General features: G+C 43.1%; 1 protein-coding gene across 2 annotated transcripts in view; it reads right to left on the minus strand.

Moving 5' to 3' along the window:
* Positions 1-21,367, minus strand: part of NOTCH3 (notch receptor 3) — an 80,425-nt gene that overhangs the window by 48,121 nt on the left and 10,937 nt on the right. For both annotated transcript variants that reach the window (XM_089533433.1, XM_089533425.1), the window contains exon 2: positions 13,533-13,614. In XM_089533433.1, the coding sequence (XP_089389559.1) occupies positions 13,533-13,614 (82 nt within the window). The remainder of the gene's footprint in view (positions 1-13,532; positions 13,615-21,367) is intronic.

Below are 21,367 nucleotides of genomic sequence, written 5' to 3' on the forward strand. Positions count from 1 at the left end.
AGGAGGAGGAAGGAGGAGGATTTCCATTCCATTTGTACAGGTTAGCCTTGTTTTAACAATGATGATGATGATGATGATGATGATGATGATGATATCAGTCAGCTTCTGAGGCATGGCCAATGTAAGTTGCTCTGATTTTTACAAACTCATGCGCAGTGAAGAAAAACCAAAGTCCCTTGACCAAGTACACACTTCTGAGAAGTACAGTTGAATCCGAGGGCAAATCCACTTCTTGTTAAACCACCTTGACATGTTCAATATGCATAGCCACGTGAACCCATGTTCAGTGTGAAACCCAAAGAGTTTGGTTATGCAATAAGCCTCTGAAATATGCAAGAGGCCATGTTAAATAAAGCCATGTTCAATGCCCAAATGTTCAGTTTAGAATGGGGGGAGGGGGGGTTGGCCCAAAACGGAAGTATATTTCTGCCATCTGTCTAGGAATAATGCCAAAATGTCCTCCATTTTGATCATGCCTAAGAAACATGCATTTATATTAACATTTTTTAAAAATCAACCAATTATTCGCGTGTCTTCCATTTTAAAAAATGTGCCCTACATTTGAAAATGTTGTCCTACATTTGTCCTGGTTTGCAGGTCCTGACTTATGGCAACCCCACTACACTTGATCTTAGCCAAAAGGCCGAGAAACGATCTGACTTATGGCAACCCTAGCTAGTAGAGATGTCATCATCCACAGCTAAGTTATTTATTTTGCAAGCTGTCCTAAGAATGCTAATTGGTAAGGCATAAATAAGGGCAATGTACAAATTTTAAAAAAATAAACATGTCCCTTGCTTTTACTTTTAAAACAACTGTTTAAATGTCCACTTGGACTGATGTCCAATTGACAAGTGCCTCTTGAATTTTCTATTTTGTCTATGAACTAAGATGCCACTGGCACCAATGGCAGGTGTCCTCCCAGGCTGAATCACAACTTTAAAGCAAAGACGATTCTCATTGAGACCACAACACAAGGAGAAGGAATTAATCCCATTCTTCACAGTCCATGTTCTGATCCCATACTTCACAGCTCTTATTTTTAATATAAAAACAAGGTACATTATAATTGAGCTATTATTTCATTGGACTACAATAAAAGTGTATATGTTTTTAACAATTAAAAGCATAAATATATTTAACCTATTGTGTAGTTTGGCCTTTAGTGGTACACACCTGCAGCTAACACAAAGACTTTACATCCACAAGGAGAATATAGGCTAGTAGCAAAGCACATCCCAGCATCAACATGTAGGCTCTGTTAATCTATTGAGAACTCCATCCTACCCCCAGGGCAGTATAAAGGCAATCTCACTTGCCAAATTGGGGTGACTAGATGCTCCAAAGAAGAAAGCCTCTTTTTTTTTTTTTTTGCATTGGGAGCCAAGCCCTGGCACCGTGTCCCTGCCTGTTCACATCTGGGGAAGAAAGCTGGGTTTCTCTACCTCTCCCCTGAGACTGTGAATCACCAACTGTGTCTGTGCACGTCACTCAGCACTCTGTGACTCAGCCCTTGTACCCCAGGGCTGCGCAGGCGGTACTAGGAAGCCTACAGCCCTGTGCCAAAACTGCATGATAGAGGCCAGCTTGGAGCACTATAAGTAGAAGCTATTTAATACTTCCAGCCAAGTAAGGAAAACAGCACCTTTTCTCACCTCAACAATCTGAATAGAACATGGACAGGGTTAGCAACATGAAGGAAATACAGGGTGGAGCAGAGAAGTATGAAACAGGAATTCTTCCAGCCTTGTCATGTCTGTCTTTGGCTCCTGGGCTGGCTTTTAGCTTCTTTGAGGGTAAACCTATATTCTCTTCCCAGGCTTCACCTATACCTTCTAGTTACCTCATTTTCCAATGACTGGCACTCACAACTTCTGAATCTTCCTGGCAAGCCAGAGACTGGAGACAATTAGTCATACCTCACAAGCAGACTTAGGACAATAGCTAACATATAGCTCTGGCCTGTGCAGTATAGTCAGCTAGAACCAGACATACATGCACACTTACAATCCATATGCACAAGTGTCACAATGACAATCCATCCCCCACAAAACTAAAATGGATTGCAAATATTTAATTAAAACCAATTAGCAAATAGGGCCAACTACATACCAACAAGAATACAACATTCTGCTCCAGTCCCAATGCAAAAACAGAAGAAGTGACAGAGTGGAGAGATAGATACTACTGTTTCTCCATCTTCTACTACCACGTTTTACTGTTTAATTTTATAGTTGGGAGGGAGGGTTGGGCCGGGGCCTTGTGGGGCTTGTTGTTTTTATTATTGTGTATTGTATGAACTTTGTTGTTACCCGCCTCGATCCTCAAAGCGGAAGAGGCAGGATATAAATTATTATTATTATTATTATTATTATTATTATTTACTCTCTTTTTCCAAAGCCAAGCACTAGAGTTACAGACATCATTCCAACAGCAGTGTAAATGCTGTCTCTTTGTCTGAAATCACTTTGGCCCTTATTCAGCTGCAAAGGAGGTTAAATTATAAATACTGCAATTTTGGGCAGTGGGAGTATAATAGATGGAGAACCACAAACTCCAAAATTAGTATTTCTAGGAGCTAAAAGGCTAATTGCTACTTATGAGCGTCACAGTGCTTCTCTGAACCCTACTCAAATACTCAGCTTCCCAAACAAGAGGACCAACAGGTAAGGCAGAGGATGTTTCATGCCATTTCATGGTAAGGCAGACTGAACAACTGAAAGCAGACCTACAAAATCTTAAAATGAAAGCAAAGCAAAACAAACTTTTAGTGCAATATAGAAAAGGGGGCAACTTCTGCACTTTCTGAGTTTCAAGTGTGAGTTTGTCTATCTTCCTTGCAGGGACATGAGCAAGCCCCGCACATATGTAGCATGAGTTCCCCATACCTGTGGAACTTGTGCATCTCCCTGGAAGAAGATGCAGGAGCTTCTCTTTTCATGTCAAATACCACTTGGGAGATGAGCAATTTTCATTACACAGGAAGCATAAACAACAGGATGTGCAAGTGACTCACTTATCCTCTACCACTGCTCCCAGATAACATTCAAAGCTGCTCTTAGCCATCAGTCCTTATAATTCCTCTTGAGGCGGTGAGATCAAGATCAAGAGGAACAAACTGTTCTACTGTTTCTTCTGTGTTTTTCACCTGCTAGGGAATCAGCCACTCTATGCCACCAACAAGCCACGTTGGATCAAAGAGCAAAAAAGTGTCACTGAGAGAACAAGGGCTCTCTGAGCAACACCATACCAGTCCCTCTGACCTGGCATCAACCTAATACTAAAGGCAAAAACCTGGAACCAAATTATGAGATGGTAAAGCTGCTGAGGTAGGGACCAAAAACCCTAAAGGCACAGATCCTGTCTGATCTTGGAAGCTAAGCAGGGTCAGCCCTGGTTAGTACTTGGATTAGAGACCACCAACAAATATCAAGTGGTGTAGACTATATTTCAGAGAAAGGAACTGGCAAATCCACCTCTGAATATTCCTTGTCTAGAAAGCCCTATGAAATTCATGGGATTGCCTTAAGTCAACCAGTGATTTGAAGGCACATTCACACACAAGGCTAGAGAGAGAAGAGACAAACAAGGCGGCAGACAAGGGTTTTGCGCTCCTCCTTATGCACTGCATTTCCTATTAGAGTAAATGCCCCTTCCCCCAATCTTCTGCTTAATACATGAATATGACAGACATATGAATGATGGCCCTGACAAATTAGGTCCTAAGAAGTTAGCCATACAAACAGGGACTCCTGTAAAACAAAACACAGTCATAAAACAATGGCAATATAGACAGCCCAAGGGAAATCTGATCTGTTCAGATACACTGGTAGCCAATCCACTGACTCTCCAGTTCAAACAATGATTCTGTGTTTTGTCCCAAAAAGGGATATATGCAACAGCCTGTCTTTTCTACTTTTAAAATTAAATGAACACCCTTTATTTTGGTTCTTGAGAAGCGGAAATGATACCTGGTATCAAGAGGCATGAAGCACACTGACAACTCAGTGAGTTATCTACTGCTGACAAAAAGGACACACACTCTCTTTGACAGCGCCCAATAAAAAGCAAATTGAAGAAAGTTATTTTTTTCCAAAAAGTTATAATTACTCATTGAAAATTATGATGCCTGCTCCAGAAGACTGCAGAAATGGCACAAATGCAAGTGTGTTCTTTGGCATTGTGTCATGGAACCTACTCCTACAGCATAAGGGTATGTGTAAGTTTGTGCCTTCATCTCCTCTGTTGACTTAACAGTGATTCCATGAATTAGGCAAGGGTGGTTTTGCCAGGTCCTTCCTCTGAAATATAGCTGACAGCACCTGGTATTCAATTGTGATTTCCCATCCACATATTAACTATGGTTCATCCTTCTTAACTTCCAAGATCAGATGGGATCTGGTGCCTTTAAAGTATTGAGGCTACTACAGAGTAAGAATATAGAAATTTAAATCCCAGTTTGGTCATGTATTGGTGGGACACTGGGATCTTACAGTGCCTGATCCTATAAAGCAGGGGTCGGCAACCTCCGGCCCGCGGGCCAGATGCGACCCGCGGAGGCCTGGCGACCGGCCCCTGGCTGCTGTTGCCGCTGCCGCCGCCGCCGCAACGGCTGCCCGTTACAGCTTTTCGCCGCTCTGGGCGCCGCCATTTTGGGCGAAAAAATGGCAGGGGAGGTCGCGCGAGACTTCGACGCCATTTTGCCACCCAAAATGGCGGCGCCCAGAGCGGCGAAAAGCTGCGGCGGGCGGCCATGGCGGCGGGCCTCTAGGAGGCCCGCTGCTGTCTCTGGAGCCCTCCATGAGGGCTCCGAGGGCAGCAGGGGGCCTCTGGGGGCCCGGTGCTGTCTCCGGGGCCCTCCAGGAGGGCTCCGAGGGCGGCAGGGGGCCTCTGGGGGGCCCGGTGCCGTCTCCGGGGCCCTCCAGGAGGGCTCCGAGGACGGCAGGGGGCCTCTGCAGGGCCCGGTGCTGTCTCCGGGGCCCTCCAGGAGGGCTCTGAGGGCGGCAGGGGGCCTCTGGGAGGCCCGGTGCCGTCGCTGGGGCCCTCCAGGGGGCCCTCCAGCACTGGCGGCCCCCCCAGCTTTTTTGCCAGTCTCTGATGGGGCCTGGGGCCCCATCAGGGGCCAGCAAAGATGGGGAGGCCTCGCCCCCGGAGGGTGGAAGCTCCACCCCTGGCATGCGGCCCCGCCCCTGGAGGGTGGAAGCTCCACCCCCGGCACATGGCCCCGCCCCGGAGGGTGGAAGCTCCACCCCAGGCATGCGACCCCGCCCCGGAGGGTGGAAGCTCCACCCCAGGCAGGTGGCCCCGCCCCAGAGGGTTGAAGCTCCACCCCCAGCTTCGGCCCCCCAGTCGCCTGAGGGACAGCAACCCAGCCCCCGGCTCAAAAAGGTTGCCTACCCCTACTATAAAGATTCAGAGTTTCTCTAAACTGAATAGGATTTATCCTCAATAAAGTACCATAGGTGCAGGATTGTAGCCTAAGAGCGGCACATCTTCTCATGCTAGTTTGCCCAACTCTCGTACAGAAATTAAAAAGCTAATGAGTTCTATATGGCCTGTATTTCAAAAGATACAGAAATTAAGGACCAAAGTCTCAAGAAGCCTCAATTCTGGAATTAGAATAAATACACACATTTGCATGCATTAAGTAGGCATGTCCATACAGGTTACAAGCCGGAACGATATATGTTCTCTCCCTCTCCCTCTTATATGTAAATTGTCTCTTTGTGATGGAACAGGTTAAGCAACACATGTGAGGGTGGGGGGTGACAATGTAGTAAGAACTGAGATAGCAAGCTGCAGAAACCTCAAAACTCATGCATTTTTAGGCTTGGTGCTGTGCAAATACAATCAGACTGATAACAAAATTTATATCCTGTCCCCCCCCCCTCCCCCCATGGCTTGCTTCCCTCTTTTCTTCTCCTTTTAAAATCAGTTCTTGCCAACAATTTTTTTTTGACCTTTATTAGCCTTTTTAATCCAAAGTTTCCAAAGTTTCATCATGATGCTTGGAAATACAAAGAATTTTCACCATTTTCTTTGTCCCTGAAGAGAAAAAATATATCAAAACACCCCACTAGAGAAAACTAGGGTTTTTTTGGTGAAAATGTCACAATAGGGTTCTTCACATAAAAATGTGTGTCTGTGTTTTTATGCATGTGAGAGAGACAGACCACACTGATGTGGTACGTCTTCAAATAATTTTTGTCTTATTTCAACCCTAAGGTAGGGTTTTCTTGCCTGAATGTGAGATATCCTATAGGCACCAAATCCTGTCTGATCTTGGAAGCTAAGTTGGATCAGCCATGGTTAGTACTTGGATGGGAGACTGCCAACCCACTCCAGGTGTTGTAGGCTATATTTCAGAGGAAGGAACTAGTAAAACCACTGCTACATATTCCGTGCCTAAACATCCTATGAAATTCATGGGTTGCCATAAGTCAATAGGCGACTTAAAAGTCACATAAACACACATGGTATTCTCCATCACCAAGTACTGGACAGTGAAGAAAGCAGATCAAAAGAAAATAAACTCATTTGAGATGTGGTGCTGAAGAAAAATGCTGAGGATACCATGGACAGCCAAGACAAACAAATGAGTGCTAGAACTGATCGAGCCTCAACTCTCCCTGGAAGCCAAGATGACAAAATTGTGGCTGTCATACTTTGGCCACATCATGAGAAGACATAATTCATTAGGAAAAGCAATAATGCTAGGAGAGGTTTCTGCTGTATGCCAAACTCAGTCAGGGAGGTGACAGGCTGAAACCTGCAGGACCTGAGCACAGTATTTGAGGACTGAGTGGACGTGGAGATGTTTCATCCAGTGTGTCACCATGATTTATGGTTGACTTGAAGCCAGTTAACAACAACACACACATGCTTCCCCCTGACAAAAAAATAAATATTTTTAAAAATGAAAATGAAGACAAGCAAGATTCTGTGACAACTACTAAACTTGGCATTTAAAACTGCAACCTGCATAGCCGTATACAATCATCCACCCATCTGCCCCACATAATGGCCCATATTCTGAGCCCATTTTCCATCCTTGGCCAGTTTTCAGGGTCAGCCTCCGCAATGCCAGTTCTAGAACGAAGTGCCCCCCTCCTCTGTACACTTTGCTAGGTAGTTACAACTCTTATTTCCCAAGTAAATCCATTCACATTCATTTTGAAGTGACAGTGACAGCCCTAATCCAGCCCCCTATCTTCTTCCAAGTGGGGGGGGGGGGGGAGGAATTAGCCATAATAACTGAGAACTACCCTGTGTCCACTTCCTTGGCATTGCCTGGCCCAATAGGTGACCACCCCTTTAAGAGGCCTCTTTGCAGGTGTTTAGTGGAGAAGGGAAGGGAGAGAGAAGAGGAGGGGGAGGACAGCATTTTCCCTTGGCTGGGCACTCCCAGCCCTCCCCACCCAACCTGTCGGACAGGTTTCAGATCATGTTGCCAAGAGCTCTTTTCCTTTTTTCTTCTTCTTTCCTGAATCCCCAGCAGAAGGTATGCAGAGCTCCCCCAGAAAGGGTCTGCTACTTTTGCAAAATCTCCAAGGTTTTGGCTAAGTGCCCACTACAGTGCCAGACAGACAGCAGCGTTCTGTCCTGGGACTCCAGATCAGAGCTTATGGCTGGCTGCTAGTACTTTCTTGTCCCATCTGATCCCATCCAGGGATCCAGGCCAGGCATTGTGCCTCCCAGTGATTCACCTGTTCTGGGCGTGGCAGCTGCAGGTAGATCCACCTGTCCTGGATTCCAACACAGGCAACACTAAGCCAAGCGCAGAACTGACTGCACTCATGCACCTGCAACTAGGCAAAGGAACTGAATTTAGCAGCAGCAGATTCAGGACAAACCATGTCCAGGCCTCTAGCTCTAGACCAGTGGTTTCCAAACTTTGGTACTCCAGATGTTTTGGACTTCAGCTCCCAGAATCCCTGACTATTGGCCAAATTGCCTGAGGCTTCTGGGAGCTGAAGTCCAAAACACCCAGAGGATTAAAGTTTGGGAATCACTGCGAGTCTAGACCATCACATGCAATATAGCCAGAAAGTCCTGTGTATGTTTGTGTGTGAGACAGTGTGTGTGTGTGAAAGAGACAGACACCCACAAACATCCAGTGTCATCTGACATAGCAGGTAATCAGACTAGTAACCCCAGGCACCAATGCAATATGACATTAAAATAATTGTAATTAAGCCATTAACAGAAATCAGAAGGTCTATCCTTCCTTCCCTTTTCAGATGTTTGTCAATACAGCACTGGGACCCAGGCTACAAAAACACAGCGAGTATTAGAAAGATAATACAAAATTAACCCTGTACGCTATTGCCAGCTATCAGCAATGCACTTTGCATCAAAGTTATTCTCATCTTTCTAACTTCCCAACAAGAGACATGTGCTTTCTCATCAATAGGCAAGGGTTGAAACAGGAAGGACACAGAAGGGATATGGTCCAGTCTCCCTAAGTTCTTGTTTTTAACTTGATTGCTCTGAATTTGACAGGGGTGAAGCCTTTTCCTGTTCTAAAAGCCACTCTACCGGCACAACTGCTATAACCAGTATGTTTCCTAGTAAGGGACTAATTAAAACAATTTGGGGAGTGACTGAGATTGGGAAACAAAGGAAAGATTAAACATTATGCGCATGCACAAACACAACACAGAAATGCTGATCTGCATATTAACTCTCAGCATATCCATAAAGACATAAGAGCCAAGCTGGATCAAACCAGAGGTCTAAAAAAACTAACACTTTGTTCACATCAAAGTCAACCAGACACATTTGAGAAGCCCATACTAGCAGGACATGAATGCAACAACATCTTTCTGTTTGTCTTTCTATCAAGCGGTATTCAGAAGGATATGGCCCCTGACACTTGGTGTTATATATATCCATTACCAATAGAAGTTATAAATAGCCCTATCCTCCATGAATTTATCTAATCCCCTTTTAAAGTAATCAAAATCATCATCTTTTATGTGTCTCTCCTGAATCTTTCAGCATCTAGCAGATGACTGCAGGCTTGAGGTATGGTGGGGTGGGGTGGGGTGGGGGGAGAAATTCACACACACTGCCAGCTTAGATCCCATCAGTGTGATGTTGCAATTACTGATCCAAGGTAAATCCCTTTATAGTGGCTTAAGTAGAATCACATTTGACATTTTAACATCCTTTCCTCCAATTTGGAGAGCATATTTTTTGAAGTTCTTCTATTTTATTTCAATCACCTTAAAATTTTAGTATTGCCAACAAAGTTACCCATTTATTGTTGTTGCTGCTGCCCTCGAGTCAACCTCAATTCATGGAGACCCTGTGGCTGAGATATCTCCAAGACCCCCTATCCTCCACTGCTCTGCTCAGATCCTGCAGACTCAGGCCTGTGGTCTCTCTGATTGAGTTTAGCCATCTGGAGCTAGGTTTTCCTCTTTCTACTGCCTTATACCTTTCCTAGCATTATTGTCTTTCCTAATGATTCATGCCTTGTTATGATGTGGCCAAAATACAACAGTCTCAGTTTAGTAATCCTGGCTTCCAGGGAGAGTTCAGGATTGATATGTTCAAGAACCCATTTGTTTTCTAAACTGTCCACAGTATCCTCAGCACTCTTCTTCCCCAGCATCAAATCTCAAATGGGTTTATTTTCTTCCTATCTGCTTTCTTCACTGTCCAGCTCTCACATCAGTGCATGGTGTTGGGGGATACAATGCTTGGACGATCCTCACTTTAGTGTCCAGATTTATGTTTGCTCTTCAGGATTTTATCCAGCTCTTTCAAAGGCGCATTCCGGACAGGCCCTATTGGGCGCTGTCGTTATGCACGAGGGGCTGCACTTCCTGACATGCCTTGCCCCCACACGTAACGAGGGTGTCAAAATGGCAGCGCCCTATACAGATGGGCACCGCCATTTTGACGTGATTGATGCCTAGCGTCCGCACGTCTCGGCGCCCTTGTGACGTCACAACAGCGCCACAAGAAGAACCTGCTTGTGGCGCGCTGGGGAACCGCGCGGTTTGTCTGCTGCAGTTCCCTCGTGCAGCAAACACGGGAGCCGGCAGACCACCCTTTTGGGCGGTCTGTAAAGCCTCATAGTTACCTTTCCCAATTCTAGCCTTCTTCTAATTTCTAGACTACAGTCTCTGTTCTGATTAATGTTTGATCCAAGATATGGAAACTCTTTAACCATTTCAATTTTCTTGTTATCTAGGATGAATTCTTGTAGATTGTGAGTGGTCATTATTTTTGTTTTTTTAATGTTCAATATCAAGCCTATCTTGGCACTTTCCTCCTTGACCCTCTTCAATAAACTCTCTACGTCTTTGTTGGTTTCTGCCAGTAGTATTGTGTTGTCTGCATATCGTAGGTTGTTCATGTCCTTCCTCTGGTCTTCACTCCTCCTGCCTCTCAGTCTAAGCCTGTTCTACAATATTTACTGGATACAGATTGAATAAATAGAGTGATAGTATGCAGTCTTGCCTGACCCCTTTTCCGATTGGGAACCATTCTGTTTCTCCATACTCAGTTCTGATGGCAGCCTCTTGTCCTAAGTACAGGTTACACATCAGGACAATCAAATGCAGTGGTATTCCCATTTTTTTGAGAGCATTCCATCGTTTTTCATGGTCTCTGCAGTCAAACACTTTACTGTAGTCAATGAATGCGCTTTTCTTTTGGAATTCCCCAGTGGACTCCATTATCTATCATATGTTTGCAATGGGATCCCTAGTGCCTCTTTCTTTTCTGTAACCCACATGCACTTCTGGGATTTCCCATTCCATGTATGGTAGGAGTCTTTTTGTTTGTTTGTTTGTTTTGCAGAATTTTGAGCATGACTTTACTGCAATAATTGTGCAGTTACTGCAATCTTTTGTGTCTCCTTTTTTGTGTATAGGAATGTATATTGTCTATGGGCCACTGCTTTGTTTTCCATATTTATTGGCAGATTTTAGTTAACCCACTGAGTGACCTTAGGCAAATTACACTCTCTGTTTCAGAGGACAGCAATGGTAAACCCCTTCTGAAGCAACTTGCCAAGCAAACCCCACAACAGGGTCACTTTAGGGTAGCCATAAGTTGGAAACCACTTAAAGACACACATCAACAACAAGCCAATCCCCATACAGAATCTTGGGAGGATCAAAAGGTTTACATCCTCTCATTGCAACAACTAACCATTTCTTTCTACTTTCTGGTTGCTATGTCTTTAATTGAGACTACTCTTCTTATTAGAGAGCCAACATCATGTAGTTGTTTGAGTGTTGGACAAGCACTCTTGGAGACCAGGATTCAAATTCAGCCATGGAAATCCATTAGGTGACCATGGGCAAGTCACACTCTTTCAACCTCAGAGGAAGGCCAACCTCCTCTGAATAAACCTTGCCAAGAAAATCCCTATGATAAGTTTGCCTTAGGTTCACCGTAAGCCAGAAATGATTTGAAGGCACACAACTCTTCTTATTCTAAGACTGTTAGGTTTGCTTAGAAGTGTTTCACCACTCTTGCCAAAAGCTTTTGGAAAGTTCAAACAATGGCTAGCAGATCATCTTTCACTATGTGTTTACTGACACTTTTAAAGAACTTTGTAAAGCAGTGAGACAGAACTTACCAATGCAAAAGATATGTTGATTGTTCTCAGAAAGATGTGCCTTTACATATCCTTGATAATTTTATAATGCTTTCCACCATTTTACCCCCAAACAAGTATTAAGTTAGCTGGTTTGTAATTTCCCAGATCCTAAGGGACAGGTTACATATTTTTGTTAAAAAATCAGAAATTTCAAATATGAATTTTTTAAAAAGTCCCAGTGATTTGATTATTTAATAAGGTCCCAGTGATTTATTTGTTTAAATCTGTCTATAAAGTATAGAATTTCATCTCATTACCACTCTTTGCCTTAGATCTATTTTCAGGCACAGCATTTGCCCTATATCTTCTGCACTGAAGACAGATGGGAAAAAAAATCATTTCACTCCCCTGCAATCTCTTTATTCTCCTTTAGTATTCCTTTACCATCATCCAACAGTCTGCCTGTCTCCCTAGTCAGTTTCCTGTTTCTGATTAATTTAAATACTTCTTTCTTGATAACAAATGAACTGTAATAACACATATTAATATAACAATCAGAAAGTTTATTCTTTTCGCCTTTATGTTTCTTTCACGTTTATTCTATCCATCCTCAAATGAACTAAATGTGGCTTACCGGGGGTGGGGGGGGTGCTAGCCTATTTTGCCCTCGTAACAACCATGTGAGGCAGTTAGGGAAGATAAATCCAACCTATCCAAAATACCTCTCTTCTCTCTTGTCAATACTTCATGGCTGAGCAGGAATGCCAATTCAGATTTCTATAGTGTACATCTAACACTATAGCACTATGGCGCTCATTCAATGCTGCGATTAAACTACTCGAATGTCCCACAGCAAACAACAACCTAGGCGTGTTTTTAGACTGCTTTTACAGGTTTTTAAAGAATATTTGTGTTTTTTAAAAGTTTTTTATTTGTATTGTTTTAATTGGTTTTTATTTGCTCGTTGCCTTGAGATCCCTTGTAGGCAGGGAGGTGATCCAGAGATACTTTAAATGAATAAAATAAATAAATAACAGCTGAAGAGCAGTCTGACATTTATAATAAAAAACAATATGCACCTGTCAGCAGGAGTACCTCCCAGTTCCCACACACCTAAAATGGAGCAGCTGAAAAAGTTGCTCTGGTCTTACTCACATCAGACCCTGACAGAACATGCTTCCTATCAGAAGACTAGAGGTGCATCTACACTGTAGAAATGATGCAATTTGATGCTACTTTAAGCACAGCAGCTCTATCTTATGGAATCCTGGTTTTGTAGTTTATAAAATCTTTAGCCTTCTCTGCCAAAGAGCGCTGGTGCCTCAGAAAACTACAGATACCAGGATTCTATAGGATGGAGCTATGGCAGTTAAAAGGGTGTCAAATTGCATTATTTCTACAGTCTAGATGCACCCTAGGGCCATCTAGGAGGAGGGGCCAGCCTGAAAAAGATACCCTCCCCATACCATCTTAACTAAGGACAGAAATAACAAAATGCAGCCATATTACTAATATCTCCCATTTTTCTCCTGTGTCGTATGTAACATCTTGCCTGATGAAGAAACCAGTGGAGCTTCGAAAGCTTGCAACAAGTATGTTGTGCATTTCAGTTGGACAATAAAGGTATCACTGTTTGGTGAATTTTTGCTTGAATTTACTAAATGGCCAATACAGGTACCCCTACATGTTTTCCTAGGGCAAATGGCAACCATTTTGCAAAGTGCTCTTAAAATTCACCTCACATTGTAGCATATCAAGTCTTCAGGACCCATAATGTCCCAACTGCATCCTGAACTGCTTAAATATAATCCCCCGCTCTGCCACCACAGTTTTCACAATGACAAATCAACAGCTCTCGTGTTACCTTACCAGCCTGTCCCTTGCATGCAATGGCCCAGCTTTATAAACTGGTTCAATGCTATAGCTGTTCTTGAGCCTCTAAAATGGGGTGTGGAATGGTATCACTTACATGCAGGCAGCAATCCCATTGGAGTAAACAACACAACTCCCGCCATTTTCACAGGGCTTGTCACCATCCAAGCATTGTACACCTGCAGGAAAAGAGATGAAGTTTAGTTAGAGCATGCACTATGCTGCGGGAGAGAAAGCAAAATACGTGGGCCAACAGTTTAAATATTTGTGTTGTAATAGCTTCTAGGGATCCAGGTTCAGCGAAGCTGATTTGAAGTAACATTTTATGCCGAACATGAATCTGGGAATTCAGGCAATGACAGTGATGACCATCCTCTTTAAGGATGGCAGAGTTTGGGCTGGGTGGGGTATTTGCAGACAGTTATGGTTGAAACATGGAGCTCCATGAAAGTTCCCTGTATCTTCCCAAGCCACCTCATCCAGCCTAAACTCTGCAATTCTTACAGAGGATCATTACAGAGAGTCATGTCAGGCATAAAACATTAGTTCCAACCAGCTTTTATATCACAATACCCACAAAACCTTGCCATTGCCCATGCTGGTTGAAGGAGTTGGGAGCTGTAGTATAGTAACTAAGGACTTGAATTTATGAAAGGCTGGGAGATGAAATGATTTCACAAGGCACTCCCTATGTTTTACATTCATGCCGCTATCTTGTCTTCTGCCTCTTCATTTCCCGAAAGTTGCTTTATACCAGCTCAGATTTTTGCTAAAATGATGATGTGTGAAAGCAGTTAATAGCTGCTACTGGTAGGGTTCAGAATACATTCTTGAGTGAAAGCTTATAGAGGAAACTTAGAAAAATTAAATGTGACACTCTCCCCACAGCACTTCAAAAACTGTGAAAAGGGAAAGAAAATGGATGTTGTTGTGATATATTGTCATAGAGCCACATGGGACAACACAGTGTAGCAGAAGCTAATGGCGAGATAGACAGTCACTTCAAAAACCATTTTACAGTAGCAATGGAAACAATAGCCATCTGGCTTCTTCTACTTTCCATCACAAATTTTGAAGATGTATACTAGTTTCCCATGGATTATTTCCATCCTTCTAAGCACTAGCCCATGATGCCTCACCAAAATGGGAGGGTGGCCTGAGGCTCTAGAAATTCTCTACAAGCCTCACTGGGCTGAAAAAAGAATGCTGAGGAGCACCATACTGCCTTCTCATTTCATACAGTGGAAGGGGTCCTCCCAGCTGGTTTGGTCTTAGGGGCCTGAACCTTCCCAAATGCATTACTCAGGAACACAACAAAGCCAGTATTAAGGGGAAGAAGAGTCTACTCCTTCCTTCTGCCCTGGCTTGAACAGGGAACATTTATATTGCAGGCTGCATGAACTGGCCATGAAGCCAGCCGTTACTATAGCAGTGGGTGACTATGATCCTCCCAAAGTTTTGGGCTAACTCCCAAAGCCAGAGCCAGAGCAGAGCAAATGGTGAGGCTTTACAGCAGTTGCAGTCCCAAAAAAACTAGAAGGCCACTGTTTCTTTCATATAAGAACAGGCAACTCTACTCCCTCAGAGCAAAAGCAAGCAAAACCAAGTCTAAACCCAGGCCAACAGAAAGAGAGACCCAACTTCACGTGCAACCAGAAGGGGAAAGGCAGCAATTTATGGGAGGAGTGATCAAAACAAGGAAGTAGCCTCTGCCTGCATTGAGTTCCCTCCAGAACAACTAAACTACAACAGAAATAACATCTGATATAAAATGTAGGCCAGTGATTCCAACACTGTCACTTTTCTCCTCCTGTATGATCTTTTTAATATCCTTTGCCTGATTAAGAAACCAGTGGAACTTCAACAGCTTGCATGGAATGTTTTGTGCATTTTAGTTGTCCAATAAAGGTATTGTTCTATTCTGGATTTTGTTAATAATAATAATAATAATAATTTATTTATTTATTTATTTATTTATTTGTATGCCGCTTTTTCACAAAGGAATCAAAGCGGATTCCAACAGTATAAATAAAACAAGCAATTAAAAATTACAATTTAAAAATTTAAAAAACCCAAAACCCAACCCCTCTCCCCAATCATAAAAACAGTGATCAACCCCTAAAAAAAGATTAAGCATCAAAAAATTTAAAACTGTCCAATATAAATACACTAAAATTTCAGGCAGATTAGTGCTAGAAATGAATCTAGAAATGGTATCAATCAATTTTGATATCAGTATCAATAGAGGGGGAGGCAAGTCTAATGGATCTAACCTAGTCTGGAAAGGCCTGCCGGAAGAGATCATTCTTAATAGCCTTTTTAAAGGCTTCCAAGGTGGTAATATGGTAGATCTCATCTGGCAGGTCATTCCAGAGCCTGGGAGCGGCTGATGAGAAGGTCCTCTGGGTCACCACAGAGTCTGGTCTTCTTAAGTTGTAGCAGATTCTTCCCAGAGGACTGAAGTATGTGGGGAGGATTGTATGGAAGTTCACTCCAAGGGAGTCAGAGAGGCCAGCCAGGATCTGCTTATGTTCTCATCACTCCATGGTAAAGATCCAGCACCCTAGAAGCATCAAGATTCACATGAATTATGAGGCTTCCTCTAGGTCCTCCACCAGTAATGCATTGTCACCTAGAAGCCCAGTGAAAGCAGCCTCGACCTCCACAGATATGGATAGCCTTGTTTACATGAAGGCTAGTATTTTAAAACAACCTGCAAATGGAGCACCCCTTTACTACCAGACCCCATCCATCCTAACAAGGAGCCTAACAAAACCAGCATAGAGAGAAATCTGCAGCTTGCGGTCATCCTACCAATATGTCAGTCCGAGTGGGGCAGGAGGAGGAGCCAATTAGTAAATTACCTAAGCCAAGAAAAGCACATTTCCTGAAGGGGCCCAGGCTGGGGGAAAGAAATAACAGGCACACACCTCTGCCAGCTGCCCTAGAAGTGGGGTGAATGAGGGTCCTATGAGAGGTTCCCAGTTACAGAAACAGCTACCCCCCCTTCTGTCCCCCCTAAAAAAAACACACACACACACACACACAACCCTTTGGGTTCAAAAGGAGATACCAGAACTCTGGCTCTATTTAACAAGAGAAGTGCAGCTGTGGAGCAGGAGGATACAGGCTGGAAACCCCCTCCCCTCCCTTCTCCGAGCAGAGAGAAGATGGAAGGAGCTGGGGCCCAGCCGCTTCCCTCTCTCTCAGCCATTTTCTAGAGACCCACTTGTAACAGAGTGCGTGCCCAGCACACAGATCAGCCCCAGACAAAGCCTCCCCCACCCCACTCCCCTGCTGCCCTTTACTTTGTCGGCAGGCAGAGCCAGAAACAGGACTGCAGCAAACTGCTCAAGGCAACCCCGATACACAGGCTGCCTTACAACATTCCCATCCCCTAAAGGAAACCAAGATGCTGCAGAATGGCTACACTTACAGCAGAGGCTGCACACTGATCATTTCTGAGTGCAAATATGTTTCCAGAAGCTACAAAAAGATGCACAAACCCCCACCCCACTTTCTCTCACACGCACACACTGAATGAAGCTACTAATCATATTTTTAAAAAAGCAGTCCCAGTACACTCACATGTGTACACATGCACAGAAACCTTTCCAGGATCTGACCAAGCCAGTGATCCCTATGCACTCCTACTAAATTCCAAATGTTAGAAACACAGCCTTCACCTGAATGCTTTCAAAGAGACATACCTAGGACTCAGCGTTTGAGTGCGCCATCTCACAGCACTCAACACATGTAGCCAGTAAGGACTTCAGCAGATGGCATTCCTGAGACAACACAATCCCACAATTTCCTACTGTTTCGTCCTTCCCAGATTGTAAAGCCACATTTGAGCCCATGGAATGCATTCCCACACCCCTTTGCACTCATAAAGCATCCTGCTTATATCCCTGCCTACAATTTCTGCAGCCAACATTCCAACACACATTGGCTCCTCAATGTCCAGGCAAGCCACAAAGGGCTTCATCTCTGAGACACAAGCAGGCCATTCAAGGATTTCAGTACCAGGTGAGAGCAGCAAGCCACAAAAATAAGCTATCATCTCCCATATATATATATATATATACAGGGTGGGGGAAAACACATAAGCCAGGAAATTAGCTTTTGAAGGTTCTGGCTTTGCATCAGCCTGTCCTGAAACAAAATGGAAAGCAAAAAGGTTTCATGCTCTTTAAAGAACCACTGGGAATAAGAAGTGGCAGAGGTCAACCCATCAAGGCTGTGAAAAGCCACAGACTACAATTGAGGAGTCCTGGCTCCCACTGCTTTGACCACTTAATCCCCATGCTCTTTGCAGAGCTAGGCTATATGTTAGGAATCTTGGCTTCTCACCCCTTCATCCCCCTCCCTTCCCTTCTGACAAGCAACACAGATCTGCCCATGAAAACTACACTTAACCCTTCTCCCTAAAGTGTGAAAGAAATCCAGTCTGATCTCCTAAACAGAAATATAGGGGGCATTTACTTCATAATGACTTGTCTATCCAGAGAAGAAAAAAGTATGCTTATATGGCAAATACGTACAAGAATATCCCTATCTTTAAGGTTGTTTTTACACAGCAAAACAGGATAAACAAATTGGACACATTAAGAGTTCATCCTCCTTTGTGCAAGTTTATATCCTTGCAATGAAAACACACACACACACACACACACACACACACAGATTTCTTCTGGCTGTGAAGCAGATTCATAGGAAGCATCCTGGTGAAATGTCAGAAACTAAGAGTAGAGATAAAATGGACTTTCTACTGGTCAGCAGGCAAGACTCCAGTACTTTGCATTTTTTTGTTCTTCTATTCCATAACTAGCACAAAAGACGGGAAAATAAACAAATTTATGTATATTTACCTAATTTTCATAAGATTCTGTAAAGAATAGGACTGTCTTGGCACAGATGTAAAGGTGGGAGGAGAACACCCAACCCTGCTTATGATATGTCTTGGGAAGGACAGTGCATTTGAGTAAAGGTATCAGATCCTGTCGTTAAGGACATATTTCACTGGGTCATTTGTTATATCTTTGCAGTACATTTGATTAGAGAAAATTTTAATTAGACATGCCTTGCTGTGAAAAAAGAAACAAAAAGAAAAGCTTAAATCCCTTTAGATGCTTCCTTGAGACTTTGAAGTACTACACACTTTTCTCTCCTGATCATTTCTCTTTCTCCCAAATCACTATCATTTCTCTCCAAATCTGAACAGCCTCTTAGTTTGCTCTCCCAGTCTGTCTTCATATAATCCACATTTCATTTTTTTTTAAATATAACTTTTTTTAACTTTCCCAAAGTCTCTTTTAAGGCTATAGCTCTCACTATTCAATCAGCAATGACACAGTTTCTTGTAAAGTTCGGTTTTTATACCATGGTTCCCAGTTTTGCTCTTTAGTTTGTGCAATGGTGGGCAAAACACAGCTCTTCAGATGTTGTTGGAGTGTAAATCTCAGCAGCCTTAACCACCATAGCCAGTGGTGAGGTATGGTGAGAGCTGCGATCCAACAACATCTGGAAGGCCCCATAATTCCCATCCTAGCTTATCTGGCCAGACAACTGTAGCCCCAGAAACATATAGGCAGGAGCTGATGCTTTCTTTCAGAGGGTTACGGTTAGATTTCAAATACAGTATAAATGGGTGCCTTCCAATATCAACCACACAGTGATCATAGTGATTAAAGTCTATGAGCTAAATTCAGTTGTTAGTCGCATCACCCACTGACTCAATGGGAACTTTCTAAGCTTGCAGTTAAGTAAATATACCATTGATAAAATCTGGAGCTAACTTTTTAAGGATTTAGTCCTAAAACTCCCACTTGGGACCATTTTCTAGAAGCCTCAAGGTCACAGGTAAAAGATCTGATACAACAGCAATGTCAGAATAGAAGGAAATTCTAAGTTTCCATGCCTGTTTTTAAGTCTGGAAGGAAGAACAGAGACAATTTGTCTTTGGCAAGGAAAATGGATTTATGATAACTGCCCTTCCAAAAAGACAATCTGATAGAGGCAGTGGAAGAGCAGGGCTACTTCCCACCCTCATTATTTGTAATCTATGGCTCTGAGCTCCAAATCTTTCCCAGGTAAGATATCTCCCTTCACCACCACTTAAGTTAAATATCAAATAAACAGTTATACCAAGCTTTCCTCACTTGGTTATTAATCAATATAAACTCAAATTGATTAGGAATTGAGCTGTGCAAGTGGATGAGTGCCAAAGAAACAACAAAAAGGCAGAAAAAAGTTTATAGCTTTTTGATAACTGACAGAAACAAAGAAAGTGGTTCTTCATCCACATTAATATCTTGCCTGTATCCAAATCTTGTTCACTTTTGACACTCATCTTCCCAATATGTTAACTCATATGGAGTTAAGTCATAAATTAACTCATCTTCTCAAGATATTAATCAACGGAAGTTTCACTGCATATGCACTCTATAATCATAGCTATTTAATTCAGTGACATGTCTGCATACATCAGGCTGTATCAAGATTTAATCATACTTAACTGAATGCTTAAGAGAGTCACTAAAATCTATGGGTTTTAGGATTGCAGTTGTTGTGTGGCTTTAAGTTGTTTCTGACTTATGGTGACCCTAAAGTGATTACAGGGGTTACCTGGGAAGATTTGCCTTTGCCTTACTCTGAGGCTGAAAGAATGTGACATGCCCATGGTCACCTAGTGGGTTTTCCTGGCTGAGCAGGGATTCGAACCATGGTCTCTAGTTGTAGTCTAACGCTCAAACCACTACACCAAATGGCTTTTCAGATACCCATTAAGTAAGATGTAGGAATCACTGATCACTGCATGAGTCTCTTCTTGTGATATATCTTTTTTTCCTTCCTTTCCCAAGGCTCACACAGCTGTGGACATTATTGGGAGTGGGGAAGCTGCAATCTCTTAAGCAAGCAGTTTCTGCAACAAAATAACATTAGCATGAAGATTTATCTCCAAGCCATTTCATAAGGACCCATGTCTTGCAAATGAACCATTGACCAACAGTTTATAAAACACCTTTGCCTCATGTCAAGCAACCACACATTGTTTTTGGACAACTTCATGCTTTATAGCACACACCTTTTCCAGTTTTTTCACTATGATGGACACAGCGACTGTAACAATGCCTGAAGAGCTGCATGGCTTTGAAAACACACGGGGAAAGGCAGCCAGGTGGATATCCCCAGAATATGGCAATGAAGTCTTGCAATCATCACAAGTAGGCATTATTGTGTTCTTAGTATCATATACCATAAGGAGAGTGGTGAATATTCACAAAACCCCAGCAACATCAAGTGAGGTACTGTCCCAGTGGAGCTGGAAACCTATAGCACCCAGAGAGACTTGCCTGTATAAGTGAGAATTTCTTAGTTTATGAGACTATTGCTGTGTGTCTCCAAGTCATTTTTGACTTATTGTGACCCTAAGGTGAACCAAGAAACATTTCTTGGCATGTTTCTACACAGGGGGTTTGCCACTGCCATCCTCTGAGGCTGAGGGGGTATGACTTGTCCTAGTTCACCTCAAACCCTGAACTCCAGAGTCATAGTACACCACTTAAATCACTACACTATGCTAGCTGCAGCCCTTTATGCAAAGGGAACTTGTAGCACCTTTGAAACTAACTGAAAGAAAAAAAACTCATAGCATGAAATTTTGTATATTTGAGTCTACTTCCTGAGATGCATGGAGTGGAGCCAAGGGTCCAGGGATAGAGACGCATAAGCGGGCTGTGTGTGAGAATGGCAATAGAAATGCAAAACCTTGTAGGTATGAAGACAAAGTGACAAGTTCAGTTTTAACTATGATCACTGGGGGATAAAGGCAGGAAGAAGGATGTTGCCTAAAGCCAAAGTGATTAGATAACCATCTGAAGGGTGGTGGGAGCATTGGAATATAATGTGGGAACCAAAAAGGAGATGTGA

The sequence above is a fragment of the Sceloporus occidentalis genome, unplaced genomic scaffold (genome assembly GCF_023333645.1).
Source record: "Sceloporus occidentalis isolate IW3139 unplaced genomic scaffold, rSceOcc1.0.p SCAF_1, whole genome shotgun sequence".
NCBI lineage: Eukaryota > Metazoa > Chordata > Lepidosauria > Squamata > Phrynosomatidae > Sceloporus > Sceloporus occidentalis.